Source organism: Moschus berezovskii, chromosome 4 (genome assembly GCF_049115385.1).
Source record: "Moschus berezovskii isolate FMDL1 chromosome 4, NW_MosBer_1.0, whole genome shotgun sequence".
Taxonomy (NCBI): domain Eukaryota; kingdom Metazoa; phylum Chordata; class Mammalia; order Artiodactyla; family Moschidae; genus Moschus; species Moschus berezovskii.
The window spans coordinates 7,381,085-7,400,765 of record NC_142463.1 but is presented as its reverse complement, the minus strand read 5'-3'; the positions used below and the strand labels follow the sequence as shown (position 1 = coordinate 7,400,765).

Below are 19,681 nucleotides of genomic sequence, written 5' to 3'. Positions count from 1 at the left end.
GAGAAACATGAGTCCCGTTGAGACTGGCTCCAGGTCCGTGACATTCCCCCGCCCCCTTGGTCTGAGCGGGGACGTTTTGGCTCACCTGCCATCACCCTCATCAGGCCGGCTCTGCTCTTACAGTCTGAAGGTGAAGGGCCCTTGGGCTGTAGTGGTTTTCCTCAGCCTGGCTCCCTGGCTCCACCATGGTGAGGTGCACTCAGCCTCCAGGATAAACAGTGCTTTTGTTTGTCCTGGGGGCACGATGGGAGAGGGTCCCTCTATCTTTCCTTCTTTTTAAAAAAATTTATTATTTGAAATGTATAATTCATTGGCGTTAAGTATATTAACAGTCACCACTTTCAGTTCTAGGACTTCCTTATCCCCCACATTGAAACCTCTTCCCCACTAAGAAGTCATTCCCCTTCTTCCTCAGCCTCTGGCATCCACTAACCAGCTTTCCATCTCTGTAGGTGTGCCTGTTCTGGGTATTTCTTATAAATGGAATCATGAAATATGTGTGTGGCCTTTTGTGTTTGGCACCTTTCCCTTAGCATAATGTTCCAAGGCTCCCCCATGTTATAGCTTGTGTACTTCATTGCTCTTTATGCCCAAGTAATATTCGTTGTTATAAAGTGATATCCTGTTTGTTTTCCCTGTTCGTCTGTTGATGTCTGTTTGAATTGTTGGCTATTGCGAGGAGAGCTGCTATGAATGATTCTGTTTAAATGTCTGCTTTCAGTTCTTTCGGGTGTATACCTAGGGAGTGGAATTGTTGGCTAGTTCTGTGTTTATCTTACTTAGGAATCTCCAAACTTTTTCACAATGGCTGCAGCATTTTACATTTCCAACAGCAGTGTTTGAGGGTTCCCGTTTCTCCACGCTGGTCTACACTTGTTATTTTCTGCCCTTCCTTCCTCTCTCTTTCTTAAAAAATTTGTTTTTGATATGGCCATCCTGAAGGGTATGGCGTCTCATAGTATTGACTTGCATTTCCTTAATTATTGATGATGTTGAGCATCTTTTCATGTGCTTGTTGGCTATTTGCATATCTTATTTAAAGAAATGTCTATTCCAGTCCTTTGCCCATTTAAAAATTGGTTTGTCTTTTTGTTGTTGAGTTGTAAGAATTCTTTATATATTTTGGATAATAGATTCTTATCAGTTATGTGATTTGCAAATATTTTCTCCCTTTCTGTGGATTGTCTTTTCACTCTTTTTATTCTTTAAATTTTTGTTGAAGTATAGTTGATTCATAATGTGGTGTTAGTTTCTGGTATACAGCAAAGTCATTCATACATATATATACGTATGTGTGTATGTGTATGTATATTTATGCTGTGCTTAGCTGCTTAGTCACGTCCAACTCTTTGTGACCCTGTGGACTGTAGCCCATTGGGCTCCTCTATCCATGGGAATTCTCCAGGCAGGAATATTGGAATGGGTTGCCATGCCCTCCTCCAGGGATCTTCCCACCCAGGGATCGAACCCAACTCTCCCGCATTGCAGACGGATTCTTTACTGTCTGAGCCACCAGGGAAACCCAAGAATACTGGAGTTATATGTGTGTGTGTGTGTATATATACACACACTTTTTCAGATTCTTTTCCATTATAGGTTATTACAAGCTATTTAATGTAGCTCCTTGTGCTATGCAGTAGGTCCTTGTTTACTTTATATATAGTAGTATGTTTCTATTAATCCCAAGATCGTAAATTATCCCTCTCCCCTTTCCCTTTGGTAACCATAAGTCTGTTTTCTATGTCTGTGAGTCTGTTTCTGTTTTGTAAATAAGTTCATTTGTATCTTTTTTTTAGATTCCACATACAAGTGATGTTGTGTGATATTGATCTTTCTTTCTCATTTACTTCACTTAGTATGATAATCTCTAGATCCACCCCCATTGCGGCAAATGACGTTATTTCATTCCTTTTTATGGCTGCGTAATATTCCATTGTGTGTGAATATGTGTGTGTGTCAGACACACACACACATCTTTGTCCATCTGTTGATGGACACTTGGGTTGTTTTCATGTCTTGGCTATTGTAAATATTGCTGCTGTGAACATTGGGGTGCATTTATCTTTTTGAACTATAGTTTCATCTGGTTATATGCAGGAGTGGGATTGCTGGATCACATGGTAACTCTGTTTTCAACCTTTTAGGGAACTTCCATACTGTGCTCCACAGTGGCTGTACCAATTTGCATTCCCACCAATAGTGTAGGAGGGTTCCCTTTTCTCCACACCCTCTCCAGCATTATGAGATGGTACTTCATTTTAGCTTTGTTTGCATTTCTTTAATGATGTTTTATTTTTTTCCTTGATCACACTACGTCACTTGTGGGATCTTAGTTCCCTGACCAGGGATTGAACCTGGGCTCTTGGCAGGGAAAACGTGGAGTCCTTTCTGATATTTCATTGTTAGTGTAAAGAAATGCAACAGATTTCTGTGTATTAATCATGTATCCTGCTACCTGGCTAAATTCATTTATCAGTTCTAATAGGTTTTGTGTGAACTCTTTTGGATTTTCTATGTGTATTATCATGTCATCTGTAAATGATGACAGTTTTACCTCTTCCCCTTCAATATAGACACTTTTTATTTCTTTTTCTTCTCTGATTGCTGTGCTTAGGACTTCCATTGCTGTGTTCAGTGTAAGTGGTAAGAGTGGGCATCCTTGTCTTGTTGCAGATTTTAGTGGGAAGACTTCAAGTTTTTCACCATTGAGGATTATGTTGGCAGTGGGTTTACTGTAAATGGCTTTTCTAATGTTATGTTTCCTCTGTATCTGTTTTGGTGAGAGTTTTTGTTTTCTTTAAATCATAATGGATGTTGAAATGTATCAGATGCTTTTCTGCCTATTGAGATGATCGTGTGGTTTTTGCCTTTCCCTTTGTTGGTGTTGGTGCAGTCACATTGATTGGCGTGTGTATATTGAACCATCCTTGTGAACCTGGGATGAATCCAACTTGATCGTGATGTAGGATCCTTTTTGTGTTGTTGGATTCAGTTGCTACTATTTTATTCAGAATCCTGCCTTTTCATTCTTGATGGTGTCCTTTTATGCATAAAAGTTTAATTTTGAAGTCTAGTTTATTTTTTCTTATTTTGCTGGTGCTTCTGGTATCATATTTAAGAAACCATTGCCAAATCTGAGGTCAAGAAGATTTATGTTAAAGTTTTCTTCTGTAAGTTTTATAGTTTTAGATCTTATGTTTAGTCTTTGATCCATTTTGAGTTAACTTTTGCATGAGGTGTGAGCTAGGGGTCCGCCTTCATTTTTTTGCCTGTGAGTATCCAATTGTCCTAGCACCACTGGTTGAAGAGGGCTTCTTTTTTTTCAAATGGATTCTGCCTCTCAAGCTCTATACCTTGTAATACTTAAAACCAACTAGTGCACTTTTGCAGATTGGTTGGTTATCTTGATCATTTTGAACTGGTCTCAGTAGGAATTGTTTTCTTTTTTTTTTTTTTTAAGAAATTTTAAATTTATCTTTAATTTTCAAAATTTTGGCTGCACTTCGTCTTTGTTGCAGCACATGGGCTTTTCCTGTTGCAGAACATGGGTTCTGAAACGCGTGGGCTCAGTAGTTTCCTAGCGCGTGAGCTCAGTAGTTACCTGGTGCATGGGTTCAGTAATTACCGTGCGTGGGCTCAGTGGTTACCTCGTGCATGGGCTCAGTAGTTACCATGCGTGGGCTCAGTAGTTTCCTAGTGCGTGGGCTCAGTAGTTACCTAGTGTGTGGGCCCGGTGGTTACCTAGTGTGTGGGCTCGGTGGTTACTGTGCGTGGGCTCGGAAGTTAACCTAGTGCATGGGCTCGGTAGTTACCTAGTGCGTGGACCCGGTAGTTACCTACTGTGTGGGCCCAGTAGTTACCGTGCGTGGGTTCAGTAGTTAACCTAGTGCGTGGGCTCAGTAGTTACCGTGCATGGGCCCAGTAGTTAACCTAGTGCGTGGGCTCAATAGTTACCTAGTACGTGGGCTCAGTAGTTACTGTGCATGGGCTTCGTTGCTCCATGGCATGTGGGATCTTAGTCCCCAAACCAGGGAATGAACTCCATCCCCTGCATTGAAATGAGCATTCTTAACCACTGGACCACCAGGGAAGTCCCAATGTGATTCTGAATAGAATTATTGTTACGGATGATTATAATACATTTACACGGGAAATATCTGCATCTCAGAATTTTTACTGCTATGAAACTCTTCTGCATTTCACAGTTGAGAGTGAATTCAGTTCCTTCTATGGTTTGGAAAACTTTGAAATAAATGCCTAATTAAATCCAGTCCTGTTTGATAGTTTCTGTGTTTAAAGCTGAGTGAGGAGGAAGTCTGGGAAATAGCTCTTTATCTCGCTTCTCTCTCTGGTGGCTCAGAGTTTCCATGTACTGTATGAGGACCGACGTTCGTCAAGACTGAGGTGTGAGTCTATAATCGCCTGAGTGTTGTTTTTTAACAGTCTGCTAGTCATATGTTCTGTGTCTTTTTGTACCAGTATTGTGTATGAGCCGGGATCTTGCCGTTCATAGAAACCCTGTAGCTGCTTTGCCCTCTGGCAGCACACGTGGGTAGTAGCGATTTGGTGGCATGTGTGAGAAACCCAGAGGAACTGCATACTCTTTCCCTGGTAATTCCACTGGTGGGACCTGCCTCGAGGAACTAATCTTAAACGTGAAAAAAGCTGCATGGATAACACGTTTATCGCACCATTAAATACAAAACGTTGCAGGCCCGGAAACATTTTCGGTTTAACTCAGGGAGTTAATGACATTGGCTGACACCTGTTTGGCACTGGTCCTCCCTGCCCAGTGCCCGGGTGGTTTCACCTCACCTTCACAGCTGCAGGGCGGTTGCCATGAGGGGGCTGAGGTGCCCAGCAGTACCGGGAAGTAGGAGAGCGAGGACCCCCTCTTGGCCTCCTCACCCACTTGGGTGCTGGCGGAGAGCGGTCCTTTGTACGGTATTTGGCCACTCTGGGAGAGCAGGGAGCCTGTGTGTGTAGACATTCAGCTGCGTGCAAAGTTGAGAGCTTCCAAACCCACATCAGGGGTCACGCTGGCTGGGGCAGTCTGGATTATTTTTTTTTCTTTTCTGCATTTTCTTGAGTGGTCATTATTATTTTGTGCTAAAGAAAGCAGAACAGCATAACACGTTCCCCTTCAATCGAAGGTTCCTTCTGCGTCCAAGAGTGTCCGTCTTGCCGTGGTGGCTGCTGTGTGCTGGCAGCGGAGGGTGGAGATGAGTCTGCCCTCAGTTGCTTCTCTGGCCTGTCCTGCGACACACCTGCACAGCTCGAAATGTTGGGCCGAAACAGATTAAATGTAAGGAGCCAGACATACAAAAGGGCATGATTTGTGAAAACACAGGATTTAAGTTTCACAGAATCCTAGTGTGTATGTTATATGGAACATTTTAGTTATGTTCCTGTTCATCTAAACTTTTAACTCCTCTGTTGAAAATAAAAAAACTTAACATAAGCAGAGAGTTCGAGGTCTCGGGATAAATATGGTACAGTTTAGCTTGACGTTGAGACTGATGTATGAAACACCGTCAGTTTCTTAGATATGTTCATAATTATGTCCACGTCCTTAAGCATCTGAGTCAATGAAGTTGAAGTGGGTTGTAGAGAAACAAAACAATAAAAGCAGATCAGGTCACAATGTATTGTTTGGAGAAGCAGATTATTAGTAAATAATTTGTAGAGCATATAACCCCACTTTTCTGTTTTATTTATACACTGAGAGCATGCCGGAAGGGCACTGTCTCAGGGTGTTACTGGCAGGTGTTAGCTGTGGCTGGACTCTGAGCACCCTCAGGTAAAGTAAAGGGAATTTTCAGTCGGCCCGTCAGCCTCACACTAGACTGTTTAATGCTGGATTTGGGCCAGGGGGCAGTGGGTTGAGCACGTGCCCAGGGACGAGGAAGCTGAGTAATGATGCTTAGGGTGCTGTTCTAACGTCTGTGTAGCACTTGGCAGTGTCTGAGCTGTTTCCGCAGACATCTTCTGCTCTGAGAAGCAGCTTCTTGTGGGGGCTCCGGCCCATCAGGAGACTGGGATGAGGGCCGTGGCTGCTTCTGACCCAGGCGGTAGTGGCTTCGGGCCTTGCGCTCCAGCCTCCGTTGTGCTTCCTTCACCTCTGAGCTTCCAGAGCACCCTGTCTGTACCCCCGTAATGGAAATTTCCAAACGTACACAGGAGTACGGAGAAGAGTTTAAGTCATCAGCAGTCCAAACATTTGTCAGCGTTGTCTGTTTCTTGTGTCATCTAGTCCCACCCCCGAGCCCTACTTTTTCCTGAGTATTTAACACAGATTCTTAGGGTGCCTTTTACTTTGTAGGAGTGTCTCTTTACCGGCATGCAGCTTGCTTAAAGGTCAAGGGTCCTGTCTTTTTCATCATCGTATTCCTAGCAGCGCTTTCACTAAGTGTTCAATAAGTATTTGTTGGAAGGAGAAGTGCGTTTCATTCCACAAGTCCCTGGGGAGAGGGAGTTTCCTCTCTAGGCTCCCAGAGGCGGGCTGAGTCTTCGGTGCCATCACTGAGCCCTCACATGTGTTTGGAGGCCAACCTTGTGACTCGTGGAGGAGGTTGTGCCTTGAGCCGTGCATGTCTGCCCATGTGTCCACCCTGGAAGAGTGTGTTCTTTTCACCTGAAATCAGGCAGAGCTGGGTTTGACCTCGGCCTCTGTCCCTCCTGTGTGGATGTAGGTCCTCTTGGGGCCTCCGTTTCTTCATCAGTGAAAGGGGGTAGTGGCCCTTCACAGGGTGCTGAAGACTAAGGGAGGCGGTGACGAGGACTTAGGTCCTGGGGGGAGTGGGCAACAGCACGGATCCCGGTGCTGTCCCTCCTTGCCCGTTTCTGCAGAGCAGGGATGTCCGCACGGCCTCCCTTAGGAGGTGGCCGTGCAGATGGAGTGGACTGTCAGGGAGGCTGCGGACGTGGGCTCCCCAAGGGGCTGCTGCCCTGTAGACGCTGCCCTTCTGGGTGAGTCCTTTTAGATGATGTGCCTTCCGGGAGGCCTGGCTTCCTCCCTGGTCTGGTCTACCGTGTCCTCTTCACCCTTACGTAACCATTATTATTATATTATGATTTTGGTTTATTCTTCCATTGTTCCCGGTTGAAAATTTAACAATAATATATGCACATGTTTGCTTTTCAGTTTTATTTGTTCGCATGCACACACACACCCTTTTGACAACAGGTAGCAGCAACCCACTCCAGTGTTCTTGCCTGGAGAGTCCCAGGGACGGGGAAGCCTGGTCTATGGGGTTGCACAGAGTCGGACACGACTGAAGTGACTTAGCAGCAGCATAGTCCATACTTGTTCTGAGCCTTCCTTCACTGACTGTAATCTGGAGATGGTTCCACAGTTGCGTAAAGACCACCCTCATCCCTCTTCCAGTGGGGTAGCACTCTGTTTCCTGAATGTGTCAGAGTTTAATCAACCACTTGGATTATTTTTGGTCTTCTGCTGTTATATTTTGCAGCACATATCCTTTTCCAGGCCTCATGCTATAGTTCTGCCGGAGTATCTGTGAAGGTGGGTTCCTTGGTGTGAGCTTGCTGCATCTGAGGGCAGGTGCATGTCTGATCTGTGAAGTTTTGCCGGATTCCCCTCCTCAGGGCTCATTCATCCTGGAGTGGAACCAGCCTGCTTTCTTCACAGTCTCGCCCATAGAGTGTGTTGCCTTTTTTCAGTTTTCTTTTTGTCAGTCTGATGGTGAGAATAGTATTTTAGTTGAGTTTTGTTTTTCTCTCGTTATTGGCTAGGGTGAACATCTTTTCTTGTGTCTGAGGGTTATTCAGTTTATTTTTTTGTGAAGTGTCTGTTCATATTTTTTTTGCCCATTTTCCAATCAGGTTGTTAGTTTTTTCTCAGTTTTACAAGCCTTTTTATAGACTAGGGATATTAGCCCTTTATGATCTGTTGCAGAAAGTTTCCTCAGGATTCTCAGTGCTGGGTACCGGGTGGCTAAGGTGAGTAAGAGCAGTAAGGCAGCTGTAGCCTTGGGGCTCTCTTGATCTGGCGTGGGAGACAGCCTCGTGATGGAGGGTCATAGACTTGCCAGCAGATGTTTTTGGCCAGGCTGCCTAGGTTCTGGGTTTGAATTTCAGGTCTTCTGTTTACTGGCCAAGTGGCCTTGAGTGAGTTGCTTAATTTCTCTGACCCTCGGTTTCCTAGTCTATGAAATATATGGGAATGTTACTACATGCCTCCAAAGTTGGTGTGAGTATTAAAAGGTAAAAATGGCTTGTGTTATGGCTTGTGTTCTATGTATGTAGTCAGTAAGGTGGGCACTCACTCAGTCAGTGTTAAAAGTAACCTGTTGTTTTAAAGGTTATTGGGTATGTTTGGATATCCAGTAACCTTTGGATATGTTGTCCATGCCTGTGCTTTGTGAACAGATTATTTTCTGCTGTTTCCTGTTTATTATGGTATTTCTAAACCCTAGAAGAAGGTTTGAGATTAGAGTGAGGAGGCCTGACATTTCTTTTGTGGTCTGTTGTTGGCTGTTTAACCTTGGACAGATTACTCGGTCCCTTAGTGACCTGGTGTCTTATTTGTCACTTAGAATATTAGTGTCTGTCTCATAGACCTTAAGTGTTTGTTCTATTAAGAAGGCAAATAGATATAAAAATGCTCAGAAAATTTCAAATGATGTGCAAATTTAAAGTAACACATTTTACTAGCTTCTTTCCATGGAAACATTTTATTTTATTTTTTATTTATTTATGTTTTTGGCCAGCTTGTGAAATCTCAGTTGCCTTGGCAGTGAGAACGCATGCAGAGTTCTGAGCGCTAGACTGACAAGGAAGTCCCAGAACTCTTTTTTCTTTAAGGAAGCCACTTATTTATTTATTTATCTTAAAAAATATTTATTTATTTTACTGCAGTAGGGCTTAGTTGCAGCATGTGGGATCTAGTTCCCTGACCAGGGGTCGAACCAGGGCCACCTGCCTTGGGAGGTCGGAGTCCTTAGCCCCTGGACCACCAAGGAAGTCCTAAGGAAGCCATTTGAAACTTTTTTGGCTGTGCTGGGCCTTTGCTGCTGCGCATGGGCTTTCTCTAGTTGCGGAAGCGAGGGCTCCTCATCGTTGCGGTGGCTTCTCTTGTCGTGGAGCACAGACTCCAGGCGTGCGGGTGTCAGTGGCTGCAGCGCGCGGGCTTGGGAGTTGTGGCTTCATTGCTCTGCGGCACGTGGAATCTCAGACCAGAGGTCGAACCTGTGTCTCCTGCACTGGCAGAAGGATTCCTGTCCACTGCGCCACCAGAGAAGTCCCCAGAGACATTTTAAAAGTTCTTCTGCATATTAAACAGCATATTCTGCGTATGCTTATATGCAGAATATAAGATAAAAGCATATTATCCCCACTTTTTTTTTTTGGACTTTGAATTTTGGATGGTGTTGCCTAACATGGGTTTGTGTAATTTTTTTTTGGAAGGATGAAGAAGGTTGAAGGACAGATAGATGGCTGAAGCGAACATGTGGCTAGTGGCTCGTTTTTCAGTCCTTTCTTCTTTTGTTTTATCCCCTTCACCCTTTCTTTCCTTGCCTGCTTGTAGCCCTCTGTCTCAGGCAGGGTGGTCAGGAAACTGTGAAACTTCTCGCACAGACAGCACGATGACAGCGTCAGCAGATCTCTGCTCGAGACCTCACTTACATCCTTTTATTAGCCTGGTTCGTCCCTTTCTTTTTGCACACCACATAAATGTAGGCTGTGATGCAAGTGCTGACACATGTGTGTGACCCCCCCCCCCGGCCATAGTAGGGCACTCGGATGCCCCCTCCTGGGGTCTCTTCTGCCAGCCTCCTGCAGTTCAGCATCTTATTTAGTCATCATTTGACTTACCGTCACCACAGTTCACGCTTTCTGCTGCTTTTCCATTTGGTAGCCTCTCTTTGCTGTCCTTCTGCAGGACTGCTGAGAATATTCTGGACGTCCTCTCTGGCTGTGTACTTCATGTATCTTCTTCCTGATGTGGTTTCTCTCTTCTGTTTCTTTGTAAGGTATCTGAGACCAGAGGTTCTTGGTGGGAATGAAGTTGGTTTTAGAGAACTTATGCTTTATGTTTAGTATTTAAAAATTCTATTTGAGAAATTTTTTTCCAATCCTAAGGTCCTAGAGAAATCGTCCTGTATTATCTACTGAAGCTTTTCAAGTTTCACCTTCTGCACCGACTCTGTGCTGACTTCTGTGTGATGTGCAAGGTGCGGGCCCATGGCATCCTTCCCCTCAGACGATGACCTGTGCCGGTCCACTGACTATAGTGTCTCCCCCCAACCCCCTGCCACCTGTGGTCACCTGTCATGCCTTCAACCCTGTGAGTGTCTGAGCTTTGACCCCCAAGTTCTTTTTCTGGTTCTTAGTTGTAAGGAGTAGCTCAGGACATGTGCAGATACTCAACTTGCGGCAGTAGTCTTTGAAGCCTTGTTGTTGGTGCTAAGCAGGAAGCGCATTCTAAACGTTCGAACCGTGGGAGTGTGTTGAATGATTTACGCTCATCACTACAATGAAAAACTCTGTAGCAGCAAAAACTCTGTGCTCAAGCACAGTATGTACAGTTTGATTCCATGTTCATAAAAAGTTAAGAAACATGCAAATTAAAAAAAGAAACCAGCCAGCCTGCCATCTTTACTTCCTCCCATCTACGTGGCATTCACTGCGCTTTGATCTGGCGTCCCCCCTGTCGGGTCCCGCACCTGCCCTGGCGGGTCCTCGTTGACTCCCGGTGGCCGCCTCCTGGCCCCTGCACCCCCCTCAGCCGGCATCCCCGAGGCCCCCTGGGTGCCTTCTCTCCTCTGCTCCTCGGCTTCATGCCACTTCCTCCTTGTCTTCCTTTTTGGACCCCCAGCTCCTCCCTGCACCCGACATCGCTGTCCTGGGCCTCTCAGTGCCCTGGGCCTCTTCTTCTTCCCCTCTGTTCCTGAAAGGGACACCATCGAGGTGTCTCCCGCTGAACCTTCTCGTGCGCCCCCATCGCAAGGTCTGCCACCGGCCCTCCACACTGCTCCCTGGCCTCCCCGACTCTCAGAGTCGCTGTGTCCAAGACGAGGCACACCCTCCTCCAGGAGACCCCTGGAGTCACCCCCATCGACCCATCTGTGGTGCGTCCTCTGAGCACTCTCACCCCCGTGACCGTGACTCCTTCCTCCCAGATGCACCTCACTGCTGGTTGCCATCCTATAAGAGCGTCTGCAGGATTCTGCCTGCCTCCTGGTTTCACTCGCACCTCCTGCCCTCCACATGGTGGCCGAGAACGTCCTTCTAAACTCTGCAGCCTGAGAAACCACCCCCCTGATCCAGGGCACCTGTGGCTGACAGGAGTGCCTCAGGGAGCTGGTGGGGCCCCGTTCACCTACCAGCCCTCACAGGCTCTGTCTGTCTGCAGCCCTCCGCAGGCTGTGGACCCCTCTGCCCCGCCCACTCAGACCGGCTCTGGGCCGCCCTTCCTGGCGGGAAGTGCTCCCTCCTCGGCGCCCCGTGTGCTCTGTCCTCCCCGGGTCTGAGCTGTCCCTGGAGCCGGCAGAGCGGTGGCCGCTGCTTGTCTGGGGAGGGTGTGGGGGAGGCGAGGGAAGTCGTTCCCACCATCTTTGCTGAGGGGTCGACTCCCCGGGACTGGGGGCACCGAGTCCTGTAGGCAGGCCTGCCCTCGCCGTCTCCACCTGCCGGTTGGTGCATTTGGAGGGCATTTCCGTTCCGTTCCGTTCTGTCGCTCAGTCGTGTCCGACTCTATGCGACCCCATGGACTGTAGCCTACCAGGCTTCTCCGTCCATGAGATTCTCCAGGCAAGAATACTGGAGTGGGTTACCGTTTCCTTCTCCAGGGGATCTTCCCGACCCAGGGATCGAACCCGGGTCTCCCGCATTGGAGGCAGACGCTTTAACCTCTGAGCCACCAGAGGGCATTTCCAGAGCTATCTTATCCGCTCTTGGCTCCTGAGGAGGATGACTGCAGACTCGAGTCTTCCCTGTGGCAGGTGCCTGAGCTGTCTCGCCTGTGGGTCGTGTGCCTCTCTAGGGGTCAGCGGGTGGCTGTGGCACCCAGGGCCATGCTTTGGCACAGGCTGAATACCCTGCCGGGTTCTCCATTCCCCCCACCCCCAGAGCCTAGCCAGGACTGGCGTCCACCCTTTGGAGCCGGGCCCAGTGCTCCCCTTCCGCTGGCCGCTCGGACCCTCAGCGCCTGTGTGTGCTGAAGCTCAGTCCTTCCTGTCCGAGGGTAAGGGAGATGCCCTGGACAGCTCGAAGGACAGAGCTGGCCCTGTCGCCTGTGCAGAGAACTTGACAAAGTGATGCTAAGAGCCTGGCCTCTCAGGTCTGGGTTTGGACTCCTGGTCCTCTGCTTTGGTGGGCGTGTGGAGCCCTGGGAGCTGAGCCATTTCCTGTGGGTGCTGCTTACTGGCTGCCAAATGCAAAGCACAGCTGATTAGTCAGGGGTGTGCTTTTCTTGACCACTTTTATTTAGTTCATTGCTTTTGACTGAGTGTTAAAAATATTCTGCAGCATATCTATAGTCCTCATGAGCAGCAAATGTGAGAAGAAATGCAGTTTCTGAGAAAGCTTCAAAGAAATACTGGTCTTTATCTTTTCCCCAGCCCTTCCGCTGAAACCCACCGGAGTCTTTTCTGAGCACTCTTGTTCTATAAATAGAGCGACAGCTCTCCTTGGGTAGCCCGAGATCGCAGCCCTCATCCGCTTTCTGAAAGGTGTGTGTGTGTGTGTGTGTTGGAGTGTATTTGTTTTAATTTTCCTTTTATGTGTGGCATGTGTAGCGGGAGATGCAAGAAAAATACTCTAGCACTTATCCTTTAAAAAGAACTTCTTTTAACTTTTCTTGGTCTTGGCCTGTGATTTTGTTGTCTTTTAGAAATTTTTTCCTTTTTCTCTTTGCATTTGGGAAAGAGATGGAGGCGATTGCTTCCCCAGCAGAGGTAAGGAAGATGTTTGGGGGCAAGGAGAGGTGCCTGGGTCCGTGAGCGGGGTCTGTGGGGTCCTGAGCAGAGGCTTGCCTGGGGTGGTGGGCGGTGCAGGCATCGTGGATCTGTACCGCCCAGCACGGACGCAGAGGCCTGTCTTTGAAGAGCATATTGAAATAGCATCCACGCGTGCACTTGGGTCTGAAAAGAATCCTCAGACGCAACCTGGCAGTCCTCCTGTAGTGCAGGCCGGTTTCTACCTGCAGCTCCTCGGTCAGGAGGCTTTCTCTCCACCACGGGCCAGCACGTGTCTCTCCTGGATTGTCGGGTCACGTTGTGTTCGTCTTCCCTCCTCAGTGACCTGGAAGAGCGGTGGGCAACCTCCTCAGAGCTAACAGTGAGGATCCCCGCCCCAGGATAAGTGCAGCCGTTCCTCACTAGCTTTCCCCCAGAGTTGATCCTCTCGGGCGTTGGAGAGGGCTGCTGTTTGTACTGCCAGGCCAGCCCCGAGAGACCGGCATGGGGTCATGAGCTGGCCGTGTAGCCCCCCTGCCCTGGGAGCTCCGAGAGGATGTCCTGAGGTGGGAATCAGGAGGAGCAGCTGGATACGGGGGTACAGGGCTCTTGGGTGGACCTGTGCACGGCCAGGTGCTGGTGGGGTGTGAGTGTGTGGTGTGTATGTGTGCGCATGTGCCCGGGGTGGGGGCGCTGTCTCCAGCATTCGCCTGTGGGGCGCAGCAGTGCTTCCTGGGTTCCACTCCCTCCCCTGTTAGGAGCTGGTGGACGGAGGGACAGACAGACAGACAGCAGTGACCAGGCCTCGCCTCTGACGTGCTCGGGTGACGTAGGGTTTCTGTGTCTCGTTTCATCTTGCGTTGTCTTCGGTGGCCACAGGTGCCCAGGTGCTTCGTACAGCCCCTTAAAGTGACCGAAAGTGCAGCGCTGCATGGGGTTGGGCACGGCAACGAGAAGCTTCTCTGGACGGTGTCCTTGTCTTTGAGCAGCGCTTCTGCGCGGTCTGCCTCCACCACATAGGGAGGCACCTTGCTGCTTAGTTTTGACTGTTGGCGGCTCCGAGTGGTCCAGCACGTCTGCTGACCAGGCAGGACCCTGAGCACTTGGCTTGTGAGTGGTGCGGCCACGGGCGCAGCATCCAGGACGCAGCTCCAGGGAGGCCCTACCCTGTTCTGGGTGTGTGCACCGAGCTGAGCGACTGCCCTTCACCCCATGCTTCTCTCTGCACTCCTGCCTCGGTGGCAGGCTGGTCAGATTCGGGGATGGAGGAGTCTCAGTGACGTTGCTGGTGGCACCTGTCTGTGTCAGCCCATGAACAGGGCCGAGGGCCGAGCGGGGGCAGGCCTGGGCTGTGCCGAACCCCGTAGCAACCTACATTGACAGTTTTGGCAGCCGGCTCCTGAGAAATGGCAGGAGGCCAGGGAGCACAGAGATCGCGCCAAGAACAGGTGAAAACTACCCAGTGCTGAGACTGGAGAACACGGGCCCAGCCCCTGATGGTGGTCCTGCGTGCCCTCGCCCCCTTCCGCTGACCCCCACCCGGGGCCTGGCTGGGCACACCTGGGCCTCTGGCCCCGCCTCCCCTCCCCCGCCGCTCAGGCAGGCCATCGCCCCATGGAGAATCCGGTCAGCCTCCCCCCGCTGCCCACTCAGCCTGTCCATAGGTCAGGGTTTGCGCAGAGGGTGAGAAATAGTTCTTCTGTTCGGTCGCCAGCCCATTAGAGACACAGATGCTCTGGGTCGTCAGTGGACAAGTGCACGGCGCCGTGAAAACACACGCTCATGAATCCCTTTCTGTGCTTCCAGACCGTCATCAAAGAGGGGATGCTGACCAAACAGAACAATTCATTCCAACGATCAAAGCGAAGATACTTCAAGCTTCGAGGGCGGACACTGTACTATGCAAAAACTGCCAAGGTGAGACTCATTGGAGGACACTTGACAAGAGGAAACCTCCTGAGAAGCTGCAGGGAGAGCTGGGTTCCGGGTCCTCATCTGGGGAAAGACCTTCAATTCTAGATCTGCTATTCCTAGTGCGTTTTGTAAGCCTCTGGGGTGCTGGGTCTTAGGTCTTGTGAATGTTGATTTTTTAACTTCATTTTCTCTTTCTTTAATGTCATATGTCCCCAGTGGGGAGATAACTGGGAGAAAAGGTCACAGACGTAACCGCATTACAAGTAGACATCTTTATTTTGGAAAGATTGGGGATCACTGGCTTAAAACCTCTTCAATTCAATTCAGTTCAGTCGCTCAGTCGTGTCCGACTCTCTGCGACCCCATGAATCACAGCACGCCAGGCCTCCCTGTCCATCACCAACTCCTGGAGTTCACTCAAACTCATGTCCATCGAGTCAGTGATGCCATCCAGCCATCTCATTCTCGGTCGTCCCCTTCTCCTCCCGCCCCCAACTCTTATTATGGCCTAAATATCTTTTTTTCCCTCTAAGTTTTCTGTATTTTTTTAATCATTTAAAGAATTGATTATTATTATTATTTTGTGTATTTGGCCCTGCTGGGTCTTTGTTGCTTTGCATGGGCTTTTTCTAACTGCAGTGACTGGGGGCTCCTCTTCCTTGTGGTTCTTGGGCTTCTCTTTGCAGGGGCTTCTCTCTGTCATGGAGCACAGGCTCTAGGCCCTCGGGCTTTATTAGTTGCAGCACACGGGCTCAGTATTTGTGGTCTATGGGCTTAGTCGCCCCATGGCATGTGGAATCTTCCCAGACTAGGGATCGAACCCATGTCCCCCATATTGGCAGGTAACTTATCCACTGCACCACCAGGGAAGTCCTTTTTTTTAAAAAACACTTTTATAAACACTGTATGGAAATTTACTGTGTGCAACTCGATGAGTTTGGAGACAAGTATATATACCTGTGAAGCTAACCAAAAATATGCTTACAGTGTGCTGGGCTTTTTGGTATGTGAACAGAAGCTGTCTCTGGGCTTCCTAGCCATGACCCTGCCTCCCGTGTGTCATCTTTGTAAGATTTATAGCTGGGCTCCCCAGGCAGACGCCAGTGACAGAGAAGGAGCTGCTGAGAGTCCCTGAGTCAGTCACTGGCTGGCTTAGGCGGCTGTGGTGTTGCACACTTCAGACACTAGTGTGTCTACAAACCTAGTTTCTGGTGTTCTGAACACCAGTCTTTGTGTACAGATGCTAATATTTTAGTATTATTAATAAAAAACTAGAATTTGAGTAATTTGTATTTTGAGATGTATCCCTAGTGAGTTAGTGCATTAAAATTTGAAACTGTACTGAGTAGCTTGTTTAGAAAGGATTCTGACCACATCCTTCATTTTAAAAAAAAGACAGTCTTGTATAGTTATTTTAGTTCACGGGGTTGGGGGGGTTATTTAAAAGGCTGAGTCTTTTCTAAGTTGCTAGTTGTTCCTCCAGAGGGGACAGTAAGGTAAACAGGAGCTGGGGGGCTGTGACGGGGCACTTGGCAGGGAGAGGAGAGGAAAATGGGGAGGGGGGTGTCCCAGGCCTGCTTCTAGACCCTTCTTTCTCTCCGGGACTAGATTGTCTCTGCTGTGCCCCTTTGTTTTCTTTCATGGCTGGGTCCCTTCTGTTTGGGTCAGTCTCTCCTCCCCTAGAATTGTTTATTTTAGCCAATACCTTTCTCCCCAAGTGCGCAAGGTGGAGAAAGTAAAGCAGAAAGTACAGAGGACCTCCACTCTGGACCCCGCTCTCAGGTGGACTCGTGGGAGGACGTGTTTCTGACTTCACTGGCGCAGGTCACTAGGGAGCTCCCTGGACTTAGAAAAGGTCTTGAACTTCCCCCGTGAGCCCTGCCCGCTGTCAGCAGTGGGTCGGGTGAGGTCACTCGGTCCTCGCGTAGTTCTCACACGCTTGGCTGGGGTCGAGGGAGAGCGGTGGGCAGTCTGGGGCCAGGGGTGCCTTCGCCCCCTCTGACTGCGGTCCCTGTGCTTTTTCCAGTCGATCATATTTGATGAGGTGGACCTGACCGACGCCAGCGTGGCTGAATCCAGCACTAAGAACGTCAACAACAGCTTTACGGTGAGTCTGTGGACGCACACCTCTCTCGATTCCTCCGCCACCTTTGGTTTTCCTGTTTAATTTGAACGGATCTGTGTGAGCAGTTCAGACTTTTCATCCTTTGCCCTCTGATTGGAGCAGTTCCTGATAAATTTTGAGTTCAAGGTTTGAAATCGTACAGCGGCTGGAGAAAAACTAAGAATTTGGCACATGTAAGCACAAAAGAATGAGAGGGTCCAAACGAATTGTTTAAACACGTTGTAGTTTGCATTTCTTTAACTGTTTTACACAGAGATTCATTTTTCAGGATTGCTGTAGGAAATTTGGAAATACAGGAAAGAATGTGAAAGCAATTAGAAAATAACCGTAATTTAGCCACCTTAAATAGAATGTTGATTTTTCTTTAACAGTTGTACACAGAGAACTGTTTTTCATGATCGTTGTAGAAAATTTGGAAATACAGAAAAGAATGTGGAAGCAATTAGAAAATAACTGTAATTTAGCCACCTCAAAATAGAATGTTAATATTTTAGTATACTTGTTTTCTTTTTAAAACTTAACCCTCCCACCCCCCATATATAGAAATTATGTTGTACTTTGTGCAAAAGTTCTAAATGCATAAAATCGTGTGGCCTCAGAGCCTGGGGGCGCCCAGCTGCTCACTTTAGAGTGATTATCTTTGCGTCTAAATGTCTGTCTCTTGAGCAGCATATAGCATGAGATGACAGTGATCCTTTTGTTTCACACCTGTTTGATTTTTTTTTTCTCTTGATAATTTATGGTGATCCCTTCCCATGTTGATTGGTCTAAATGTTCATCATATTTTTTAATATCTATACAGCATTTCTTGTATGACTTTACAATTTTGGCTTCAAGGGATGACTTTAGAACCTACTGTGTAAGGTATGACTCTAATATTAATAACAGGAATAGAGTATTTAAAAATTTTTTCATGTTATTAAGTAATTTTATCTAGAAATACAGTATGCCTCCCAATTTTTAAAAATTCTTTTGTAACTCAGTCAAGGTGGGTAATTTTCTTCTTGTTTAGGATCCAACATTTTGAGTTAATGTTGGTTTCTGCTTCTTTCAGGTTTTATTTAGTTGTTTATGGATTGATTAAGTTGTTGCTCCAAATGGGATATTCCTTTCTCCATTTCAACTTCTACTTATTTTATTTTGGTGTAATTAACCGCTCTTGGTTTTACTTTGTGGCTTATTGAACTAGTCACACTTGCCTGATGGCCTCTTTTATTTTAGTCCTCATTTTTTTGGTCCATTTTTACTTTTCCTGCGTTAGTTTATTGTTTGCTTACTGGCTGGGGAGAGACATTTTAAACTATGTAAATGAATTATTCTTTGATATATGGCTTTTAGAGTGTTTAATAGGAATAGGTGTTGAATTTCACTGGGGTGTTTTGAACAGTAATTTATTATAGATGATCAGTTTGGTTTTGAGTATTTGTACACTTCTTTCAGTTTGTTTTTTTTTTTTTTTGGCTGTCCTGGGTCTTAGTTGTGGCATGTGGGATCTAGTTCCCTGACCAAGGATTGAACCCGGGCCCCCTGCATTGGGAGCACCAGGGAAGCCCCTTTGTACAGTTCTCAATAGTAAATTGTTCCTGATAATGTTGAATAGTACAACCTAATTTTGGATTTAGAATTTTATGAAAGCTTGTGTGTGCTTAATTCTTTGGGTAGGTGGTATCCTTTGATGTGTTTTGATTTCAGAGTGCAAGTAGCCCTATAGAATTCATTTAGTAACTTTCCATGATTTTTTGTGCTCTGGAACATTTTTATAGTTTTAGAATTTCTTGAAAATTTGAGAGAACTTAGTTTTCAGGGAGATAATAAGACTCTGAATAAACCGAAAAGGTTTATTTTTGATCATAGGAACTTTTTAACTTCTTGAGTCCGTTTTTGTTATTTACTTTCCCACTTACTCCACACCTTTTAATTTAGTAATATGTATTTGCACTTTAAACATAAATTTCTCTGGTTGGATCCCTTTCACATTTCTTTTTTTAAAAAAATTATTTTTATTTGAAAGATAATTGCTTTACAATATTATGTTGGTTCCCTTTCATGCTTCTAATTTTACTTGCTTAGCTTTTGTTTTTTTTGTCATTATTCTCTTTGAAAAAAATTGTATTGGAGTAAAGTTGCTTTATAATATTGCGTTAATTTTTTCTGTACAGCAGAGTAATTCATTTATACATACATATATGTTTTTCATATTCTTTTACATTATGGTTTATTACAGGATATTGAATATAGTTTCCTGTGCTATATAATAGGACCTTGCTGTTTATTCATTTTATATATAATAGTTTGCATCTGCTAATCCCAACTCCTAATCCATCCCTCTTCCACCATCCCCGCCCCTTGGCAACCGCAAGTCTGGTCTCCATGTATGTGCGTCTGTTTCTGTTTATAGGTATGTTCATTTAGGTCGTATTTTAGATTCTACATGTAAGCAATGTTACGTTATATTTGTCTTTCTCTTTCTGACTTACTTCACTTATATGATAATCTCTAGGTCCATCCACATTGCTGCAAATGGCATTATTTCAGTTTTTGGCTAAGTAATAGTCCCTTGTTATGGACTGGAACTCCTCACCTTCTTTACCCACTCATCTGTTGGACATTTAGTTTACTTCTTTGTCTTGGCTATTGTAAATAGTGCTGCTTCGAATATTGGGGTGCATGTTTCTTTGCAAACTAAAGTTTCTTTAGTCTTTTCCAGATTGATGCCCAGTAG

At 46.6% G+C, this 19,681-nt stretch overlaps 1 protein-coding gene across 2 annotated transcripts in view; it reads left to right on the top strand.

Annotated features, from left to right (window-relative positions):
* Window positions 1–19,681, top strand: part of DGKD (diacylglycerol kinase delta) — a 105,378-nt gene that overhangs the window by 15,846 nt on the left and 69,851 nt on the right. For both annotated transcript variants that reach the window (XM_055401905.2, XM_055401904.2), the window contains exons 2-3: window positions 14,727–14,837; window positions 16,861–16,941. In XM_055401905.2, coding sequence (XP_055257880.1) covers window positions 14,727–14,837; window positions 16,861–16,941 — 192 coding nt within the window. The remainder of the gene's footprint in view (window positions 1–14,726; window positions 14,838–16,860; window positions 16,942–19,681) is intronic.